The following is a 21,219-nucleotide window of genomic DNA, read 5'->3' as shown; positions in this document are numbered from 1 at the left end:
CCAGTGCTTGCCCTAATCAGGAGCTTGGGCTCTGGTTGGCACTGAGAATTCTGTGTAGGTTGTTTCCCCACAGTATGTAACCTAGGCAGGATTCAGGGGAATGGGGGACCTCCAGAATTTTGCTGTTTTGGAAGTAGAAGTCTGTACTTTGTAGAAATGGCAAGTGTGTTCAGTTGTTCTAGTAACTAATTCAGTTTCCTGTGGGTGGCCAGGTGGCATCCAGCCTCTAATTCAGTACTTGAGTTTTTAGTGTCCAGAGCACCAGACTTCTTTGCAAGCAAGACATGAAGATTCCCAGTGTTCAGCTCTTATAGAGAATAGCCCAGCTGGCTTGTCATGCTGGACTAGATGAATTGTGAATGTTAATTATACTGATCAATACAGTGGCCTTGGTAACAGGCTTGTAGCTGCTGTAGAATCTGTTTACTTCAGGTTTGTAACAGAGAAGAGACCAAGCTGGTTGGGAACATTGTGTTCTAAGTGTAAGTCCAAGGAAAATGCATACTGGATAGACTGACCCTGTGGCACCCCTTCCCCGGGACTTCCCAGAGGGAAACATTACTCTGGTGGTGGTTTCTGTTCTTATTTGCCAGTTGAGAATTAATTGAGGTTGGAAAAGGCTTGGTTTTTAATTTGGTGGAGTAAAGAATGTTTACAAATCAGAAAGGTTAAGAAGGAGAGCATGGGGCGGGGGGGGGGGGGGTAGGGGGGAGGAATTGGGAGATTAGGATTGACATATATACACTAATATGTATAAAATAGATAATAAGAACCCTGCTGTATAAAAAATAAAATTCAAAAATAAAAATAAATTTAAAAAGAGCACCTATGTTGAGAAGGCACCTCATTTCTCTAGTTTGTAATTAGGAGTGGAGAGTTGATGGGATTAGTTTCAACCCTTGCATTCAGGAGAAGGAACCTCTCCTATTTGGGGAGTAGAGGGTTCAGAATTCTGCGCATTCTTTTCTGACTTCACAGGGAGGGGATTAGCTGAGCACTGGGCATGTTTGGAATGAGAGCACCTTGCCAGTTTTTACTGAATTTGGACCAACGCATTGTAAAAATACAGTCTCTCTTCCTCAGACAGGCTTTGTCATGTTCTCCTAAACCCTTGTGGATCCATCTGAATGATTGTCTGTAGCTGACAGATGGAGTTGGTATTAAAAGCAGATTTTCTACTTCTTGGCCTTATTTGTTTTATTTCTGTACAAGACTAACTCATTTGTTCCCTGTGTTCCTTGAGTCACTTTATCAAGAGCCTGGTAAACTCCATGTGCTTGTGTTTGCTTTTTCAGATCCTGCTTAGATTGTCTCAGATCAGTCCTCCTCATGGAGTGGGAAGGAGTAAAAGCTAGGGAGCTAGCTAGGGAGTCACCTAGGGAGCTTTTTCAAAATATTGGTAACCGGGGCCCTAACCTAGACCTACTTAATCCGAATGGGGAGGGGTTGAGAGTAAGGGGCAGGTGGAAAATGGGATGGGATGTGCATTTTGGAACAGCTTTCTCAGCTAAACTTGAGAGATCCCAGATTTAGAACCACTCTTTCAGATTATCTAGCAAGGCTAGCCAAAATTGTTGTGAAATCTGCTATTTGGATGGTAATGCAGCCACCACCTATCTCGGATGACTTTGGCCATGAGGGAAATCTTGTGCCCCATAAAAGAGGTCCTGGAAAATAGCCTATACTTACTCTTCTTTCCCAAGGTATGCAGAGTAAGCCATAACCAGAAATCATGCATCCCTGTCAACTCAAGGTTGAGCATCTACTGTGTCCCTGGACCTGTGCTGGCTGCTTAGGATACATCGGTGAACAAGGCAAAGGTCCATATCTATCCTGTGGCATTTACATTCTTATGAGGTTACTATTTGGGTCATGTGAGTCTGGTGTAGTGGTCCCAACTGTTTGGAGTTTAGAGCCCTATCAGAGCTGTGCTTATCTTCCAGAAAAATTACATACATGTAACAATTTGCATATAAGGGGGAGTTGGCAGCCTGAAACCCATCCATGGATCCCAGGCTAAAAACCTAGACAGCTTGCTTGCCTAGAATTGATTAATGTCGTGATTGGGATAAAGCAAGGTCATGAGTTTGGGTGTATGGGCATTTTACCTCCTAGCAGGACAGGACTGTGGTTTCTTCATCTGTATAGCCAAGGTAGTTTGCCAAGAACTCAAGGGTGTCTCTAGAAAAAGTATAAGGAATGGCTAGACCTCCACTAAACCAATAGCATTTATTTAGTCTGTGTTCTGTTTGAAATGTCAGGAATGACTTTGACTCTCTGTCCTCATCTCTAGTTTCTGGTTGGCTGAGCTTCTTGGATTCAATAGATTAAAAATCAGGTCAGAATATGAGAATTTCCTTAACATGATAATTTATATTGTGAATTCCTGGATTAAGATAGTAAAATTATAAAGATCGTGAGAGGACTTTTTAGTGAAATTCTGGCTTCAAAACATAGAAAATCACAGAAGGAGTTGATTGAGGGACTGAGGAAATAGCCAAAGAGTAAAAGATCAGAGAAAGATGATAGGAAAAAACGGGCAGAGCTCAGAAAGACAATTAACTAAGCTGGTAAGCCAGGTAGCCAGGAGAGCAGTTTCCTCCTTAAGCCGAAGTGAATAGATTTGAGACCCAGACAAAAGATTCCTTTTTAGTCCTGAAGGGGTCTGTTTACGTTAGGGTAAAAAGGGGAGGGTAGATAAGGCTTTGCTTTATTTATACCAATATTAGTATGTCTCTATCCCTAGAAAAGTTGGTGTTTGACTTGAATGAATGGCAGAACCATTCCTCAGAGTTAGTCCAGTGTGTAACATGTACTACAGAAATATGAATGAAATTTCATTTGAGGCAACGGGAGAAAGAATTATGTAGAAAAGACACAGCCAGATTTAGAGATTGGAGCACAACGAGCTTGCAGAGTTCTATGCCAGTTCTACCTTTACCTCCCTGAAATCTGGCCTTTAGTATAACCACAGGCCAAGACCTCTTAAGGTGGTCTTTACAGGGATATTCTTGTTTCTCTGCCTAAGTCTAAGGAGAACTTTCCAGACCCACATTGAGGGGTTGCTGAATAAGTGCTGTATTCAAGGCCTTCCAGGCCAAACTTCTATAAATTCAGAGCCCGTTAGAGAACAGTACTCACAGTCCTCCTCCCCAGAGGAGCCGGGAGGCTCTAGATGGTTCCAGTTGTAACTGCTCTCCAGCATATGGAAAAAATATTTTGCTGTGAAACCTTACAACCTGCTATTTAATATAAAAGACATCTCATTGTTTGCTCAATGATGCATTAAAGTCAAAGCTACCTAATCTAGTAGAATATAATCATACCACCAACTATCTTTATTTTCTATTTTTAAAGAAGCCCTTTAAAATGATCAAAGGAATTTCAGACCTCACTTCCTGGGTCTGTTTAGATTTATTTTGAGGTTCTGTTCAGCTTATGAAGCTATATAGTTAAAACCTACTATTGAGTTTTTGGGAAAATTGTACTGTTCTTAAAAACCATATAGCCAGGATTTTTTTCTTGTTCATTAAATGAGTACTTTATATAATATAATGTCTACCGTGGATATGAAACCAAGATTCAGTAATCATATATTATGTCAGTTAAGTCCAGAATACTTCAATAAAATTAATAACCTTACAAGAACTTTTTTTTTTTAGTTGTAGCAGAGTCAGTTAGAGAAGTGGTACCAGAAAGTGGGAAAGCATCAGTGACAAAATGTGTCTTTATCTAAAAATTTTACTGGGAGGTTCCCAAATTTACTTATAGCTCATTTTGAATTGGGAAAATCCAACCTCACTAGATCTTTCAGACATGTTATAAAGTGCAAGTGACCTGAAGTAGGTAGTGTTTGAGTGGTACACCCCAGTTGAGAAAGGAACCTAGTAGAATGTTCTCAATTTAAGGGCATGTTCTCTAATTATACTAAGTGTTAGTGTGTGAAAGAAAAGTTCCCCCATCACTGTTCTGCACAGGATAAATAAACGCTGATAAAAAGCACATTTAAAATATATTCTTTGCTGCATGTTTTAAAGCATCGTCATATCTTATGAAGATAGCCAGCGGGTTTCCAAGATAACCAGAAAAAACAATCATTGGTCAGTTTTAACCATACCAAATTGAAAACCTCTGTGTATAAGTAAATACAGGTGGAGTTTTTTTTTTTAAGAAAACATTTTTAATCTTACAGTACAGTACCTTGAAAAGTACAGTAGTACAGTACAGCAGCTGGCATACAGGGGCTGGTATCGAGTGAACAGGCAAGAAGAGTTACTGACTGGAGGAGCTAGGAGGTGGGAAAGCTGAAGGATTTTCAGCAACAGGAGACAGAGGGCAAACTGCAATTTCACTCAAATGCCTGACGTTGATGGCACAGGTTCTGGTTCCTTGCTGGATTCAATTCTATCTACCCTCTTAAAAAACAATCCAGTGATGTCTGGGTAGTAGCTCTTTTTTTTCTCATCATAGTTAACACGGTAGCACTGGATTGCATTCTGAACATTCTGAAGGCTGCTGCAACCTTTGTGTACCATTCTATGTTCGGGTCCTGTGCCTCAAAAACTAACAGTGCCTCGTCAAATAAAGAAAGTTCCCTTGCCATTTCCTGGGTTGTGAATCTCTTTGGTTCTTCAGTTACTTCTTCCTCTTGTCGCTCCACTCTCTCAATTATTTTCACTTTTGTTTCCATCGTTATTGCTTGGCTCTTCTTAGCAGTACGAGCTACATCACTGCTGCTTTTACACTTGCTTCTGGACATCCAGGGCTTGAAATAAAGATACTGTACTACTGTACTTTATACAGTACTATACAGTAAAGTACACAAAAACACAACCACTGGTAGGGGATGCACAACGTATGCCAGACACGTGAACTAACTTGCGTGATTGGACAAGCAGACACGTTCACATCTTTGAAAGTTGGCGACTTGAAGGTTTGTATGTAGGGGACTTACTATATTTTTTTAAGAGGCTCTGAAAGACTAGAGACACTAAGGATTGGAAGGTTTAAGAGTATCTAAAATTTAAATATTAAATCTTTCACACGAACTTCTCCTCCTTACATGAAAGGTACTAAATAAATTACATTTAAATGTTCTACTTATATATTTTTTAAAAGATCAGATATTTCTCATTTAAAAGAAAGCAGAAATTATTTAAAATACGAGCAGTAGGGATTTCTCTGGTGGTCCAGCATTTAAGACTCTGAGGTTCCACTGCAGGGGGTGCAGGTTCGATCCCTGGTTGGGGAACTAAGATCCCGTATGCCGTGAGGTGCAGCCAAAAAAAAAAAAAGGGTAGAGGGGTAAAGGATAAACTCTGTATCCAATCCAAATTACATTAAAACCCAAATATAAAATATCAACAGAAGGGGCATTTTCCTAAAAGGAAGTAAATACTCACTATTGGGAGAAATCTACGTTTTAAGATATTTTCTTGCTTTGATACAGCTAAAAGAATAATAATAAATTTCATGTCTAAAATTTTAGGCTTATATAGTTATAAATATGTAATTCTACTTTATAGGTAGTTCAACTAGAAGAAATAAATTAGCACAATCATTTGAATTGGTTTATATATCAGGTGGAGTTTTTAAATTGCTTTTGATTCCAATGGGAAGCTCATGGGTCATTTCTTTCATCAGAAAGTGTCAGGATTAGACTGCTTGTACTTTCTCCTCCTCCCCAATCCATCCCCAAAAGACAGTTGAAGCATATGCCAGAGTGGAGCTTTTTGCTTCCACAATGTTTGGGCTCTCCTGTTCTCTCTTCACCCTTTCCACGTCTAAGGAGCAGTCTCTCTCAATGGCAATTCATTGGCAACTTAATATGACTTTTCTTTGCATCATTTCACTTCTCCCAAAACCAGTGTGGATTTTGGAACTGAGAGTTCTTTTCCCTCCCCCAAAGCTCACCATGTTCAACTGATATTGTAAGTTCAGAAAGCTTTAGTGCAATAGTAGACTGTTCTGTAAACTAACTCCTTGAAAATAAAGGGGAACGCTGCTGTTTCCCCCAGCCTGTTACAAACGAAGGATAATAGTACTGTTTTTGTGGGGGGGGGGGGTTTGTTTTGTTTTTTTACTTAACTGGGTTTGTTGTTGTTGTTGTTAATGTTGGTAGCAAATTGCCTCGAGCAAGTCACTTAACTCTCACCCCTGTTCTGTTTTGTCATCTGTGAAGGGTAGATCCAGCAGTCAAAGGATTCCAGAATGTTTTGAAAATACAAATCCTCTATAAGAAAATCTTAGCCACAGCCACTAATGTTGAAGCAGCTGCTTAAACTAGAAAGTCATAGAAATCTAGGCATTCAGGACCTTGGTTTTCACCATGCTAGCAAGTGTGGATTTCAAACTGCTAATCAGCTTTAAGTAAAAAGTCCTAATTGAGTGCCCTCGAGTGGATTTGCTTGTTCTTTGTATGCCAAGATTTAAACAAAAATGGTTTGAAAAACATTTAGATCAGTGATATTCTAGCAGTGTTACTGGTAAAATTAGCTGAATAACTTTTCCTATACAAGAGTTGGTTTTGGCTTTTGGTTTACCATACAGCCAAAAGCAAGAGACCTTTATCCTTGCTTATCTGTCCACTTTACTCATTAGAATATGGCTAATCAGAAAGTCATAGGTCAGGAAAACCCAAACTTTGTCTTCAGGTCTGGGAGGCAGCGAGAATAGGGGGATTGTACTGTATTCATTCTGGAACAACAGGTAGCTCTTATTTTTCAATAGCTCCAAAGATGTTTCGGCCTACAATTTCTTTCAACCAGCTTGTTTCTTGTAGGCTATCTAAGGTCATTATTTTATACTGAGACTTATCTAAAATTGAACATAAACACCTCAAGTTAGAACATCAAGGATGGCAAATACTGCCTCTCTACAATGAAAAATACAATTATGTTTTATTTATTTATTTATTTATTTTTGGCTGTGTTGGGTCTTCGTTGCTGCACGCGGGCTTTCTCTAGTTGTGGCAAATGGGAGCTACTCTTTGTTGTGGTGCGCGTGCTTCTCATTGTGGTGGCTTCTCTTGTTGCTGAGCACGGGCTCTAGGTACACGGGCTTTAGTAGTTGTGGCGCACAGGCTTAGTTGCTCCATGGCATGTGGGATCTTCCCAGAGCAGGGCTCGAACCCATGTCCCCTGCACTGGCAAGCGGATTCTTAACCACTGCACCACCAGGGAAGTCCCTACAATCATGTTGTTGTCGTTGTTGTTGTTTTTTACGGTACGTGGGCCTCTCACTGTTGTGGCCTCTCCCGTTGCAGAGCACAGGCTCCGGACGCGCAGGCTCAGCAGCCATGGCTCATGGGTCCATCCGCTCCATGGCATGTGGGATCTTCCCATACCAGGGCACGAACCCGTGTCCCCTGCATTGGCAGGCGGACTCTCAACCACTGCACCACCAGGGAAGCCCTACAATCATGTTTTTGATGTGACTGATGATCTTTGATAGATTCTTGTCCATGTATTAGAAGCTTAATATTTTGTGTTTTGTTTTTAAGAGCTGTGGAAACTAAAGCTTGCTGCAGCTGATCTTTAAAGTGGTTTCACCTTGTTCTTTGAACCTGAAAATATCCAGTCTAACTACAGAATGGATTCTGAAGAGTCCTATTGACCCACTCATCTCTGGAAGCAATACCTGTTACTACATAGTATTTAACATTAGGTCTTTAAAGTCAGATAATGTTATTTAATATTGAGTTTTGGTGATTTTTTCCTCCCTTGAGCCTGTACTTGATGGGAAGCAGTGGATGGTGACTAAAAAAAAGGTCTCATTAACCTTTGTTGAGTATTAGTCTAGGGTTCTGAATGCTGACCCTCGTGGACTCAGCTGCTACTTATTGGGAGCTACTTGTATTTCTTCTGCCATATCACAGGTGGGATTCACTCACTCAAGTGAATATGTAAAGAGGGTTTAAATTTCTAAGATGTAATTGGCTTTCAAGTTTATTTAAGCTAGACTTCCAGATCAAGGAAGGAAGAATTGTTCTTATAACATCTCCAATCTTGTTCCAATTTGATAGGCTAAGAAATTACACAGATGGCATTTACTCAGTCTATGTGGCCACCTTCCAAAATGCCAGACTCCATCTTCCTTCTAGAGATATCCACTGATTACTTGCTTTCAGTGATAACTTTTCTTCTCATAGCAATTTGTTTGAAAAATACAGATTTGCCTAATTTGTAAGCAGTTGTGTTTTCATCTTAAAGAATATCCCAGTGTACTTTGCAGTAAGGTTTGCAAGTTTCACATCTTGTGAGCTTCACTTAAAATCAGTATTGGCTTTAAAGAGGACTGCGAATTAAGGCTAATGACTTTTTATTACAAACATGTAAGGTTTGTATATATGTGTAACCAGGCTTGGTCTTTCCTGACATTCAAGAATTGTTGATTCTTATACTCTCTGAACCAATACAAAGTGATTTACAAGTGAAAAAAAAAACAAGGTGCAGAATATTTTAGCTGCTACCTTTTGAATAAGAAAGAGAGGGAAAATAAGAATATAAATACATATTTGCTTTTCCTACCTCAAAAAATGAACATAAGAAGGCTAAACCAGAAATTAATGAAAATTAGGGAGAGTGGAACAGAGTTGGGGGGATAGGAATGGAAATGAGACTTCTCTGAGTATACCTTTAAAATTTTTGAGATGTGTTTTATATGTCAAAAAATAAAATTAAGAGAAGAAAAAGGAAATCTTAAAATTGCATATAAACAGAAACAAATGAACCTAACTACATATCAGGAAGATTACACAATCACCCAGAAAAAAGTACTTTGACTATGCATACTCTTTGTGAAATATATTCTAAGGAAAAAAAGAACTTCAATGAAATATTGACACTTCACTGCATAGATTATTGTTAATAATATTAGCCTTGTAATTTTGAAATTATTTTATGTGTAGTATAGACTAAAGCAAATAAGTAAATATTGTATTGCTGTTAGAGACCAAGATTGTCACCATAAAAAAAAAGATACAAATAGGAAAATTAAAAATTTTTAAAATGGTAATGTTAAATTTGAAAAAAAGTATCAATATGTACTCATGAGTAAAACAAAAAAGATTAATTTCTCTCTCTACTGAAAGAACTTAGAAGCACTGACACCTCTCATAGCAATAGGCAGACATTATATCCAGATTTTAGTTTCTAAATACCTTTCCCCGCTGAAAGAAATCAGGGCTCCCTGGAGAAATGACTGATTCTAGGTCTGAAGCAGAGAAAGAACAAGATGAGCCTGGTATATCTTCTTATGTCGGAAAGAAAGGAATCATTTAAATGGGATCATGTCAAAAGAACAGAAGAGTCAGCTTAAAGGAGGCTCCCACTGGCCCAGTTTGGGACAATTGGAGCATTCAGTGCACTCATATAATTGAGTGTAACATATTGGATAAATAAAATATGAATGACACGTAAAAAAAAAAAGTGAAAGAGAAAGAAGAAAAGCTTTTCTTTACATGCCAGCCTAATATATGTGGAAAGAATGATAGGAATCATGATTCTATAAACCCCCCTCCCCCCCCAGTATAATTGGCTCAGGCAAGGATTATGAACAGATGGTAAAGTCACTAGGGAACAGGACATTCACAGGCTGACAAGGATCACCCCACAAATTAACCTTTACTTGCAAAGGAGAAAATATTCCTTTCAAAGACTGATGTTCGTCACTTTAACCAGGGGTTTCAGGTTAGTGTCCCCAGTAGTGGAACAACCTGACTTTATGTGCCTCCTGATACGCTGCGAAGTAAAGTATACAACACCAACTATGAAATATTCTTGCCAAATTTTAACCTCTTTCTAATCAAACCCCAAAACTGAACATCCAGTTCACAGGAAGGAAACAGTCTGAAAAATTCAAAATATGGGAGAGGGCTTCCCTGGTGGCGCAGTGGTTGAGAGTCCACCTGCCGATGCAGGGGACACGGGTTCATGCCCCGCTCCAGGAGGATCCCACATGCCGTGGAGCGGCTGGGCCCGTGAGCCGTGGCCGCTGAGCCTGCGTGTCAGGAGCCTGTGCTCCGCAGCGGGAGAGGCCAGCAGTGAGAGGCCCGCGTACCGCAAAAAAAAAAAAAAAAAAAAAAAAAAAGGAGATTCTATAAGGCAACTGGCTTGGACTCCGGGAGGAAAAGTCAGTATCACAGAGCACGGTGGGGGGGCGGGCAGGTGGGAAGCAGGAGAACTCTTCTAAATTAGCAGAAACTAAAAGAACCTAACAACCAAATGCATTTAGTGAACCTTGATTCCATCCTGGGTTGGAAGAGCCGGGTTTACAACTATGAAGGATATACTTGAGAAAAATTAAGTAAATTTGAATACAGACTGGATATTTGATGATATAGAATTGTTGTTAATGTTCTTAAGTATTATAATGTTATAGGGGCTCTGTAGAAGAATATCTTTGTTAGAAGATGCATTCTGAAGAATTTATTATGAATTTTTATATTTGGAAAAATTTTTTTGCAGGACTGTTTGAAAGTATGCATGTGTGTATATGTATAGAGATAGAGAAAGAAACCTAATATGGAAAATGGAAAGCTTCAATCTAGATGGAGGGTATACAAATGTTCATTATATTGTGTTAATTTTTTTATGTTGAAAATGATCGTAATAAAGTTGGAAAAATAAATAGAACGTGCCAACTGGTGCTGGGGGATGCGGTGGGGGGAACTTTGGCGTATCAGTAAAGCCATGGGTATGTTCCAAGAACCTAGATTTCTTCAGTCACCTGTACAAAAAACAGCAACGAAAAAAAAACAACCCTAGAGTTAATGATAATTCAGTGTCAGGAGAAAAAGAATGACCGGAATGTTTTCATATAATATTGGTAGACGGATTGAGGATGAGGAAAGTTGGAACTGGCCAGGCAATTGGACAGGTAGATAGCTAAATAGGCAATTGAAACATAGTCCGGTTGCATGTTATGTTCTGTTGTAATTTGTGGTTTTCAAAAGATTAGGAAGCCTTTCCTCTTACTTGTTGCTTTTTTTTTTTTTTTTTGCGGTACGTGGGCCTCTCACTGCTGTGGCCTCTCCTGTTGCGGAGCACAGGCTCCGGACGCGCAGGCTCAGCAGCCATGGCTCACGGGCCCAGCCGCTCCGCGGCATGTGGGATCTTCCCGGACCGGTGCACGAACCCATGTCTCCTGTGTCGGCAGGCGGACTCTCAACCACTGCGTCACCAGGGAAGCCCACTTGTTGCCATTTTTTAAACCTCTTAATTTTACCTCTAGTTGGCAGTTGGAGGCCTAGATCACTCACTTTCACTAGAGCACTTTAGGAGATAATAGAAAGCCAATGAAGTGTGCTCTCTAATACAAAGAGAGGGGGAGTAGCTGATAAGGGTAAAACCACTCTTTGGCAGAGTTTTTCAAGCTTTATGTTCCTTCCTCACCATTTAAGTGACTCAGCAGTGTGGGCCCTGGTTTTGCCACACCCCTTGCTCCCACCAACATTGAAGAAAGATCAAGTTGAGTCCCATTTTGAAAGGAGTGTTTCTTGTGACAGTGGAATTGGTTTCTAGCAGTGTGTGTGTGTGTTATATCCTGTTACTATTGAGACACAGCCCAGTGGAGTGGGGGAGGGAGATGTGTGCTGTGATTAGCTGGCCTACCCCCTCCCTCTAGAAACTCAGGCCCCATCTGGGGAAACTGAGAACTTAAGAAACTTGAGACAGGGAAGGAGGACAGTGAGCAGCCAAAACCTGCCGAGTCTCAGAAGACTGGTTTCTGCACCAGGGAATGGAAGAAGTGACTGGAGGTGGCTCTGGGTTCGACTCTGTGGCCTGAGATTGATTCCCTTGAGATAAGCTGTTTTCTGTTGGTGTACCTGCGGGCCACAAGTTGAGAAAGGGATGCCTTTCATTTGGGAAATTTCTTTTGCCTGATTGAAAGTCTGAAATAGTTCTTGTACCAAGAAGTTGGTGTTTATTGATAACTGTTTCTTTGGATTCATCTGAAATGGGAATCAGACTGATCAGTGGTAAGTATCAAGAAAAGGTCTTGGACTTTTTTTATGCTGACAGCCATACTCTCTTCATTTCCTCTGAAAAAAAAGCAGGTGAGAGTAGAATCTGTGGAAGAAAGAATAAATTAGCCAGAAGATGTGTGAAAAGGGGATTAGAAAAGATGTGGTAGGAGTCCTGGAAGGAGTCCATAGATCTTCCATAGATCTTTCCTGAAATAGCACTGAGTACTTAGTTGGTGCCTACTAGATGTATTGACTAAAGGAATGTAATACCCTGAATATTATCCTGATCACCCTCCACTGGCCATAGTGTCATAGCGGAATTCTGGTGGCTATTAATTCTCTGATTTAGGACCTAGAAGGCAAAATTGGATGGGACCTGGGAAGGAAGTGTAATTAAGCTACTTAATCTGAGTAGATAGACCATGTGTTTGTGGAAGTAAACTTCTCAGCTTCTGATGGTAAAAAATATCAATTAAGATCAACTAAACAAGTAGTATACGACTGTTTTTCTTCTCTGGAGTCTTATAGCTGTTATCGATTGCCTATGATTCCTTCTTCTTGCTAGGTTCTGTAGAGCAATTCTTTTAGCTCAGACTGTCACTAGACTTACCACTAGGTGGTAGATGTACCATACGCCAAATTGTTTCTTCAGTAGAACTTTTCTTACCATTCTCAGTATCACATAGAAGAGTCAACCATTGTACCCACCAAGCTATTTTAAAAGGTGCTCTAAAATAGCACATAAAATTGGCCTGACATTTAATTGAGTCGCTAAGGCACAGCAAGTACACTTCTGTATTTGGATGTGCTATTTGCAGAATGGGTCAATCTGATATTCTAACCTTTCTCATATATGATTGATATTAGTTCAGGAATAGAACACTGGTGGGAATTCCCTGGCGGTCCAGTGGTTAGGACTCCGTGCTTTCACTGCCGTGGGCCTGGGTTCAATCCCTGGTCGAGGAAGTAAGATCCTGCAAACCACGTGGCCCGGCCAAAAAAATAGAACACTGGTGTGTTTGTTGTGGGTAAGGCTGTTTATATGGGGTAGTGAGTATTGAAACAGAATAGTTCTTTAACATAGGACTTTTTGATTTTCAGACCTTTTTGGACTTCAACTATCTTCTTTTCCCTCCTCCTCATCCCCATCCTACATCATATTAGACCTGGCATTCCTTACAGGTCTAGATTGAAGAAACATGAAAGCATACCAATTAAGACTTAATAATGATTGGAAGAAATCATGATAAATAGGAAGTAATGTAAACAGACGACTTTGTAGTCATTTTTTGTATTTTGTTTTCAACTGAATAACCATGTTTTGCTTAAATGCAGTGAGTCCAACCCAATTAGAAGGCTATTATTGAGATCTGGCTTCACTAGAGAGAAAACTTGTGATATCTGTAAATTGCTTTTGGCAGCACTGTCTATTTACAATGTGAAGGTGAACAACACTCCAGGAGGTATTTCACCAAGGAGGAGACAGAGCTACTAGCTATGAAGACAGCCAGTGGAGCTAGCAGGCCTGATGGAAACTAGCAGAGAAGCTGCATTTCACAGCAGCAGTTATTGATATAGGTTCTCTTCTGCACGTAGTTTGGGGTGGGAGAGAAGACAAGGTTATCATGTATCTTTGTGTAGCTGAATCATTTTATTTATAAGCATTGAGATTATCAATATGCTGCAAGAATAGACAGTGACCCATTTATGTCATGGCCTGAGTTAACTCTCTGCCCACTTCAAATATGGACCATATTCATTATCTGAGAGATGAGGCGCTGCAGTGATTAGTAAGCTGCTTGCAACAGTCTCATATTTTTAGATGGGAAAGATTTTGCTAAGCTTTAGGCTACTAAAGCCTAATCCCATTCTACAAGGTGGGATTATGACTATTAGTTCTTAGGTTACTAAAGAAATACATATCTGTCTTGACACAGCAGGCTGTCTATATTTTTTATTTAAAAAAACTGCAAATGTTATTGCATTTCCCTCCCTCACCCTTCCTACCCCCAGGTAGGTGGTGTCTGGGAATATACCCAGAACCTTTGGGGGAAAAAAAAGATGAACAGGGAGGGAGTCGTAACAGTCATTAGAGGAGAGCAACTTCCAAATAGGCTGCCTAGGCCAGGAGCAAGGAAGCTGATGGAGGAAGAGCTGCCTCTGGAGAGTGTTAAACGGTGTTGATGGTCTCTTGACTGTTTTTTCTGCCACCAAAATAACTGCATATTGGGTTGAAAGTCATTACCTTGGCCCTGGATTAATCCCTTCAGTAAATCTAGCTTTGCTGACTGCAGAAGTCATGTGAACATACAGTGGGAAATCCTATCTAGAAGGGCAGATGCTGACTTGTGGTCACTTCAATAAATGGTTTTGGTTTGGTTTGGTTTGGGTTTGAAAGGCAGTTGTGTTTTTGACATTTAAGCTAATTAAAGTTTTAGCACCTAAACTAAAAAAGCTGCTTCTTCAGGTGTACGAAGATACTTGTTAATCAAGTTCAGGTGTAGTGTTTGTGGTTTAGCTTGAATCTTTATTATTTACTTATTTATTTTTGAAATTCAATTGACTTGATCTTATAGAAGAAAGAAATTTGAAAGAGTCACTCATTCTACAAATAATTATTGAACGCTTCCTATGTGCAAGATCCTGGTCTAGATGCCAGAATATGTAGCTCTCTTTCCCTTCCATGCCTTTAGGATCTGTCCTTAAACTTAAAAATACAGTCTGTGGACTCTGCCTCCTCTCTATTTCACAAAGTAACCTAAAGAAAAACTGCCCAGTTGGATGGTAAGCCAAGGTAGGTTTAAAATGAAAGTACACTGAAGTTTTTCTTTCAGGCCTGCTGCCCAGTAGTATTATCTGTGACATCAGTATTCTCCGCTTTGATTCTTGGTGTAAAAACACAAGTCTGTGTTCCCTTGATTACTGCTTCATTACCTGTAGAATCCTACTAATTCAGTAATCGCCTTGCTCATATTAGCTGCCTGTGCCTAGGCTGCACAGTTATGCCTGATTCTTACACTGCCACCAGATGCTACCCTAGCTGGAGGGTACATATGACAGAGGAGGGGAATGTTTAGCAGCTGTAACTAATGGGCGTTTTACTATTCCTGGCTTCAAAATGCCTATAACCAGGTTGCTAGCATTATGGAGAGAAGATTTTAATCTGTAATAGGTTACATTTCCAGATATTATTTGCTGAAAACTTAGCTTAATGAATTCTCCATGGGAACCTTTTCAGATTTAATCAGCTTGTGAGGAGAAGCTTGATTCAGATTCTCAAACCATTCTGTTTTTCAGAGGAGGTCGAGGTTTATTTTATATTTCAAAGAAAGGGTTTGTCAGAGTTTAAACAGGCATTTAGGAGGAAGGTTTAAACCAGTTAATAGAAGTGTTTTCCTACACTTTAGAAACACTAAATAATTTAACTATAAATAATGTTAATTGTAAGCTATTTGCTATTTATTAAAGCCGGTCTTCCAAGTATCCTTCAAAAGTTATCTGTTTCTGCCTTATTTCATTTAAGAAAGTTTTTTTTTAACATTTTTATTGGAGTATAATTGCTTTACAGTGTTGTGTTAGTTTCTGCTGTATAACAAAGTGAATCAGCTATATGCATACATATACCTCCATATCCCCTCCCTCTTGCATCTCCCTCCCACCCTCCTTATCCCACCCCTCTAGGTGGTCGCAAAGCACCGAGCTGATCTCCCTGTGCCATGCAGCTGCTTCCCACTAGCTATTTTACATTTGGTAGTGTATATATGTCAGTGCTACTCTTACTTCATCCCAGCTTACCCTTCCCCTTCCCCGTGTCCTCAAGTCCATTCTCTACGTCTGTGTCTTTATTCCTGTACTGCCCCTAGGTTCATCAGAACCATTTTTTTTTAGATTCCGTATATATGTATTAGCATATGGTATTTGTTTTTCTCTTTCTGACTTTCTTCACTCTGTATGACAGACTCTAGGTCCATTCACCTCACTACAAATAACTCAATTTCGTTTCTTTTTAGGGCTGAGTAATATTCCACTGTATATATGTGCCATATTTCTTTATCCATTCATCTGTCAATGGACGCTTAGGTTGCTTCCATGTCCTGGCTATTGTAAATAGTGCCGCAGTGAACATCGTGGTACATGACTCTTTTTGAATTATGGTTAAGTAAGTTTTTAATACAGAGTTTACCAAGTCATTATTCTCTCCTTCCTTCAAATTAGTCCTAATTTGGGCTTCCCTGGTGACACAGTGGTTGAGGGTCCACCTGCCGATGCAGGGGACACGGGTTTGTGCCCCAGTCCGGGAAGATCCCACATGCCGCGGAGCGGCTGGGCCCGTGAGCCATGGCCACTGGGCCTGTGCGTCCGGCACCTGTGCTCCGCAACGGGAGAGGCCACAGCAGTGAGAGGCCCGCGTACCGCAAAAAAAAAAAAATATATATATATATATATATAGGTCCTAATTAGTTGGAATTTACTATGGTATGTGTGTTTTTAAATTTTTATTAGAATATTCTGGTATTTTACTGTGTATAGAAGGTTCTGGAAATATTCCATTGGCTTTGTGAAGGATAGGTACATGATTGGACTCTGACTATTAGCACCCCAATGCCCATCACCATTTAAGGCATCTCTTCGTAATTCTTTCAAAAAAACAAGACCATTGCTAACTTCAGGATAAGAATATGCTACAAGAGAATATTCTGAAATAAAAATCAAGCAGAAGCCCTAAGAGATTATGCCTGCTTTTTGATAGAGTTGAGAGCAAGGGTAAAGAGTTTAATGTCTCAGGGTTATAAGAGAAGAGAAAAGAAAACTTTATGGAACGTGGGAAGGAAGACCTGTGAAATTAGACAAATGCTAAACGAAGTTGGGTCTTAAGCTCTCTCTCCTCCCCCTGTACCCACAAAATTCTGCTGAAGCCATCGGGAAGAGATAGTAATTGGCATTTTGGGAGGAGTCAAAGAATAGCCTCCTCCACCCTCATTTCTGGTGGAAGAATTACTGGCTTAGTAGGAGCCACCTGATAATACTAGCTTTTAGGGGAGGCAATGTATAGCCTTTAAAAATGAAACATTTCATAGAATCCTTGTTGTAAGTTTCAACTTTTTGTCTTCCTCTTATAGCAAATCCAGTTTGCTGATGACATGCAGGAGTTCACCAAATTCCCCACCAAGACTGGTCGACGATCTTTGTCTCGCTCTATTTCTCAGTCCTCCACTGACAGCTACAGTTCCGGTAGGTGTGAACTTCCTGTTCTTTCTGATCTCTCCTCCCTATTCCAGAGTCTTGAGCTAGTACTCTACCCAGTTCTTTTCACTTATCTAGGATCTGAAAATACCTCATGTCAGGACTGCCTGTCTTTGTGCTGAAAGCTGATAACTAGTGGTTGGGCAGTGGGAATGTTCCCAGCCAGGGTTGTAGCTGGAGAAGCTTTTGTCATCGTGAGACTTCCCTCCCCGATGGTCTCTGTGTGTGGTCTGTGGCCAGTTCCTGGTTGGTAGTACTGGGCCGGTTCCCATTCCCACGTTTATTCACCCACATTGAGAAGGGAGAAAATCAATGGTATTTTGGCTGCCAGAACTGGCCTTGAAGAAGAGGTGTACTTTGGAAGCATAATTTCTGATTTCTTTGTTAAAGATATACCCTGCCACCTATTTTTCTTTCTTGCCTTTAAGACTGCTTGAATTGTCAACAATAAAAATTAGTGGGCTTCCCTGGTGGCGCAGTGGTTGAGAGTCCGCCTGCTGATGCAGGGGACACGGGTTCATGCCCCGGTCCGGGAGGATTCCACATGCCGCAGAGCCGCTGGGCCCGTGAGACACGGCTGCTGAGCCTGCGCGTCCGGAGCCTGTGCTCCGCAATGGGAGAGGCCACGGCGGTGAGAGGCCCGCGTACCGCAAAAAAAAATTAGTATTTAGCTCTTTTTATTTACTAGGTTACCCTTTATGTTGAAATATCTTCCCCTGTTAACCTCTGGAGTGGGAAAGAGTCCAACTAATGTGGCTCCAGCTGTTTCTTTTTAGTTCTCCTCTCCTATCTTATCCCTATATAAGCAGTCTTTTTTTCTGCTTTGAACTGTGCCCTTCTCAACTTTAGAGGCGGGTATTAGAAAATTAACATGGAAAAGGATATAGAATCTTAGTTTGAGTACTGGAAGAAACGGGGCATCTAATCCAACCCCCTCATTGTTCAACTGAGGAAACATTGTTAAAAGATTAAAAGGCTTGCTCAAGGTCATAGATTGCTATGAATGTCAGCAAAGGAATTTGTACCAAAAGCCATTTATTTTCTTTTGCCATAATCTTGTTTGCATTGCATTACTAACATTAGGACTGGGCTTGAGGTATAAGGACTGTTTAAAAAAAAAGAAACGGATAGACAATTTTTAAAAACTTATTCTCTGCCCTGTGACACTGTTAACCCATTATGGACAAGATAGGCAGACAAGTACAAATGGTGGTATACAGGGTTAAGTACGGAAATAAATGAATATGCAGTCTCACTGTGAGCATGTGTGCAAGAAAAGGTTCCAAAATATAATGGCTGTCATAAGTGAAAAGGTGTCTTGGAGTGAGACAGATACAAAAAGTGATAGGTGGCAAGCAGGCTAATTATAGCTAAGAGAAAAAAATTTGAAAGATTGTGTTATGAGAGAAAAAGTTGGGATGAGTGATGGAAGCTTTAAGAAGTCTTTAAAGATCTTGATGGCCATGTTTTATGGGGACCTAGTAGAGCATTTTTAAAAGCTTAGTGGTAGAGTTAAATTGTCCTAGTGGATAGATAACCTTTAGTAGTATTTGTGTTAGCTGGACAGAGGAGGATGTGTATGTAGAAGTCAGCGAGAGACCTGGTACACTGGCAGAGACGGTGATCAGGAAAATATTCAGTGAGAGAAAAAAAGTGATTTGAGAGGTAAGGAGTGATTGTTTTATATTCTCCTTGCTTTATATTCTCCTGCGTATCTATCTGCAAGGACATTTTTGGCTTTTTGTGAAGCTGCTTTTTAAAGTTGAACATCTTGAGTGATCTCAGGGCTGGCAACAGAATCAGTGCTGCTCATCTTTTGTGGCATTTCTGTGTTCCTTAGTGCAACCTAGTGTAAAATCTCTTTATAAGATTTTATAAGATAAGGTTATCTTACTGTTTTTATTCTTTTACAGTAATGGTTCTCAAAGTATGATCCTCTAAACAGCAATATCAGCAGCACTTGGGGATTTGTTAGAAATGCTAATTCTTGGGTCCCATCTGAGACCTACTGAATGGGAGTTTCCGGCAGTGGGGCCCTAGCCATCTGTGTTTCAACAAGCCTTCCATGTGATTCTGACAGATGCTTTAGATACTTAAGTTTGAGAATAGTGATCTATAGAAATAACATTCCTTATATGGCCTAAATTATTCTTCCATTTTTGCCATGTCTGGTTCCAGTCCCGGTTGGGACCAAGTGCCCCTGTTTTGAGGGATTCTCTTGAGCTGGTGCAGGTTTGGGATCAATAGCTCCTTATCACAGGCACTAATGGCAAAGTCATGGTGGGGCGGGGCGGGGAAAGGGCCACAATACCGAAAGATCTACAACAGTTTCATTCATTACCATTTCTTAGACTCTGGAGGAGTAGAACGGAGAGAGACGTAAAAGGTGGCTCCAATTAAGAGTGTTCGCTTAACTTAAATGAGAGTCCCTTGGTGACTGCACTCTGTGGAGTTGGGGCCATTGAGGTTTTTCTTTCCTCATTTCTTTCTTTCCTGGTTCTAGCTGCGTCCTATACAGATAGCTCTGATGATGAGGTTTCCCCCCGAGAAAAGCAGCAAACCAACTCCAAGGGCAGCAGCAATTTCTGTGTGAAGAACATCAAGCAGGCAGAATTTGGACGCCGGGAGATTGAGATTGCAGAGCAAGGTAAAGAAAGGGAGTGGGTAGGGGACCAGAAGCAGCCCACTTGCTAGCCATCAGAATGCACAAACAACTTAAGGCTGGAAAGCTAACTTGAAAGTCTCCTGGGAAACTCCAGTATCCTGGGCTTTTGTATAAACAAGTCTATCTGTATGGAGCTTGAGCCTCAGGATTCTTGTTCTTGTTCTCCCTGCTGCTTCCTGTTCTCAGCGTGTGGTAATTACACAGAGTACTTGCCCTTTTCCTCCCGCATGATACCATATTCAAAGATCTGCTTGCAGAGTCAGCAAGTCCTGGATCAGTACATGGTGGTTAGTTCTGCGGGATCCTACCATAGCTGCCAATCTCAGAGACCCAGATTTCCCAGAAGCAGCAAATGTGGGAGGGTTTTCAGCTAAGGATGTGGTGGCCTAGGGTCTCTTTTGGTCTTTGATCCTGAGCACCCTCTGCTGGAGCAAGAGTAAAAATGACTGACAATCAGTTAAATCTTGGTTTCTCTACCCAGCCCCACTCGCAATAATGTCTCTTTACTCTTGTTGTTTTCACATTGGAGGCATGTTCTATACTGGGCAGGAGTACAGAACTCAAACAAACTGATAGAATAGGATTAGACAGCGTAGAAAAACAGAAGCAAGTGGCTTCTGCTGATGTAAAGTCTTTCTTCCTGGTCTGATGATTGTAGTATATAGGAATCCATTAGCCAATGCCATAACTACCTCCCTCTTCTCCCAGATGAATGGTGACACTCACCTTCCATTTCTATCACTTTTGAGAATTTGACTACATATAAGCCCTCTGTATATAAGGCTGAAACTGTAGAGGAAGAGAGAAATTCCAAGTGATTAGATGACAACTCACTGCTGTTGTTCTGCAGTTGAAGCTGCCAGACATCAAATAAATATGCTTAGAGGGAATTCCCTGGCCGTCCAGTGGTTAGGACTCCATGCTCTCCCTGCCAAGGGCCCGGGTTCAATCCCTGGTCGGGGAACTAAAATCCCACAAGCCGCGTGGCACGGCCAAAAATAAAATAAAAATAAAAATGTGCTTAGAGTTTTTTCTTCCTTACCTCACGATATCTCAACAGATCCAGACCAGCCCTAGATGTCGCTGGGGCAGGAATTAATGATATTGCTAGTGCAGACCTAGCTCAAATACTCTGTTCTTTCACAGACATGTCTGCTCTGATTTCACTCAGGAAACGTGCTCAGGGAGAGAAGCCCTTGGCTGGTGCTAAAATAGTGGGCTGTACACATATCACAGCCCAGACAGCGGTGAGTTTGTTGGGAGAAAAGTGATGGTCTTCTGATGGGAGTGGGGGTGGGGAGGGACACTTTTTCTTTTTTTTTTTAACTTGCTTTTCCTTCCC

At 40.7% G+C, this 21,219-nt stretch overlaps 1 protein-coding gene across 2 annotated transcripts in view; it reads left to right on the top strand.

Moving 5' to 3' along the window:
• The window catches only part of AHCYL1 (adenosylhomocysteinase like 1), a 47,618-nt gene that overhangs the window by 9,073 nt on the left and 17,326 nt on the right, over positions 1 to 21,219 (top strand). For both annotated transcript variants that reach the window (XM_019919839.3, XM_019919840.3), the window contains exons 2-4: positions 17,089 to 17,200; positions 19,716 to 19,859; positions 21,024 to 21,124. In XM_019919839.3, coding sequence (XP_019775398.1) covers positions 17,089 to 17,200; positions 19,716 to 19,859; positions 21,024 to 21,124 — 357 coding nt within the window. The remainder of the gene's footprint in view (positions 1 to 17,088; positions 17,201 to 19,715; positions 19,860 to 21,023; positions 21,125 to 21,219) is intronic.

Source organism: Tursiops truncatus, chromosome 1, assembly GCF_011762595.2.
Source record: "Tursiops truncatus isolate mTurTru1 chromosome 1, mTurTru1.mat.Y, whole genome shotgun sequence".
Taxonomy (NCBI): Eukaryota; Metazoa; Chordata; class Mammalia; order Artiodactyla; family Delphinidae; genus Tursiops; species Tursiops truncatus.
This window is presented reverse-complemented; position numbering and strand designations above follow the sequence as displayed.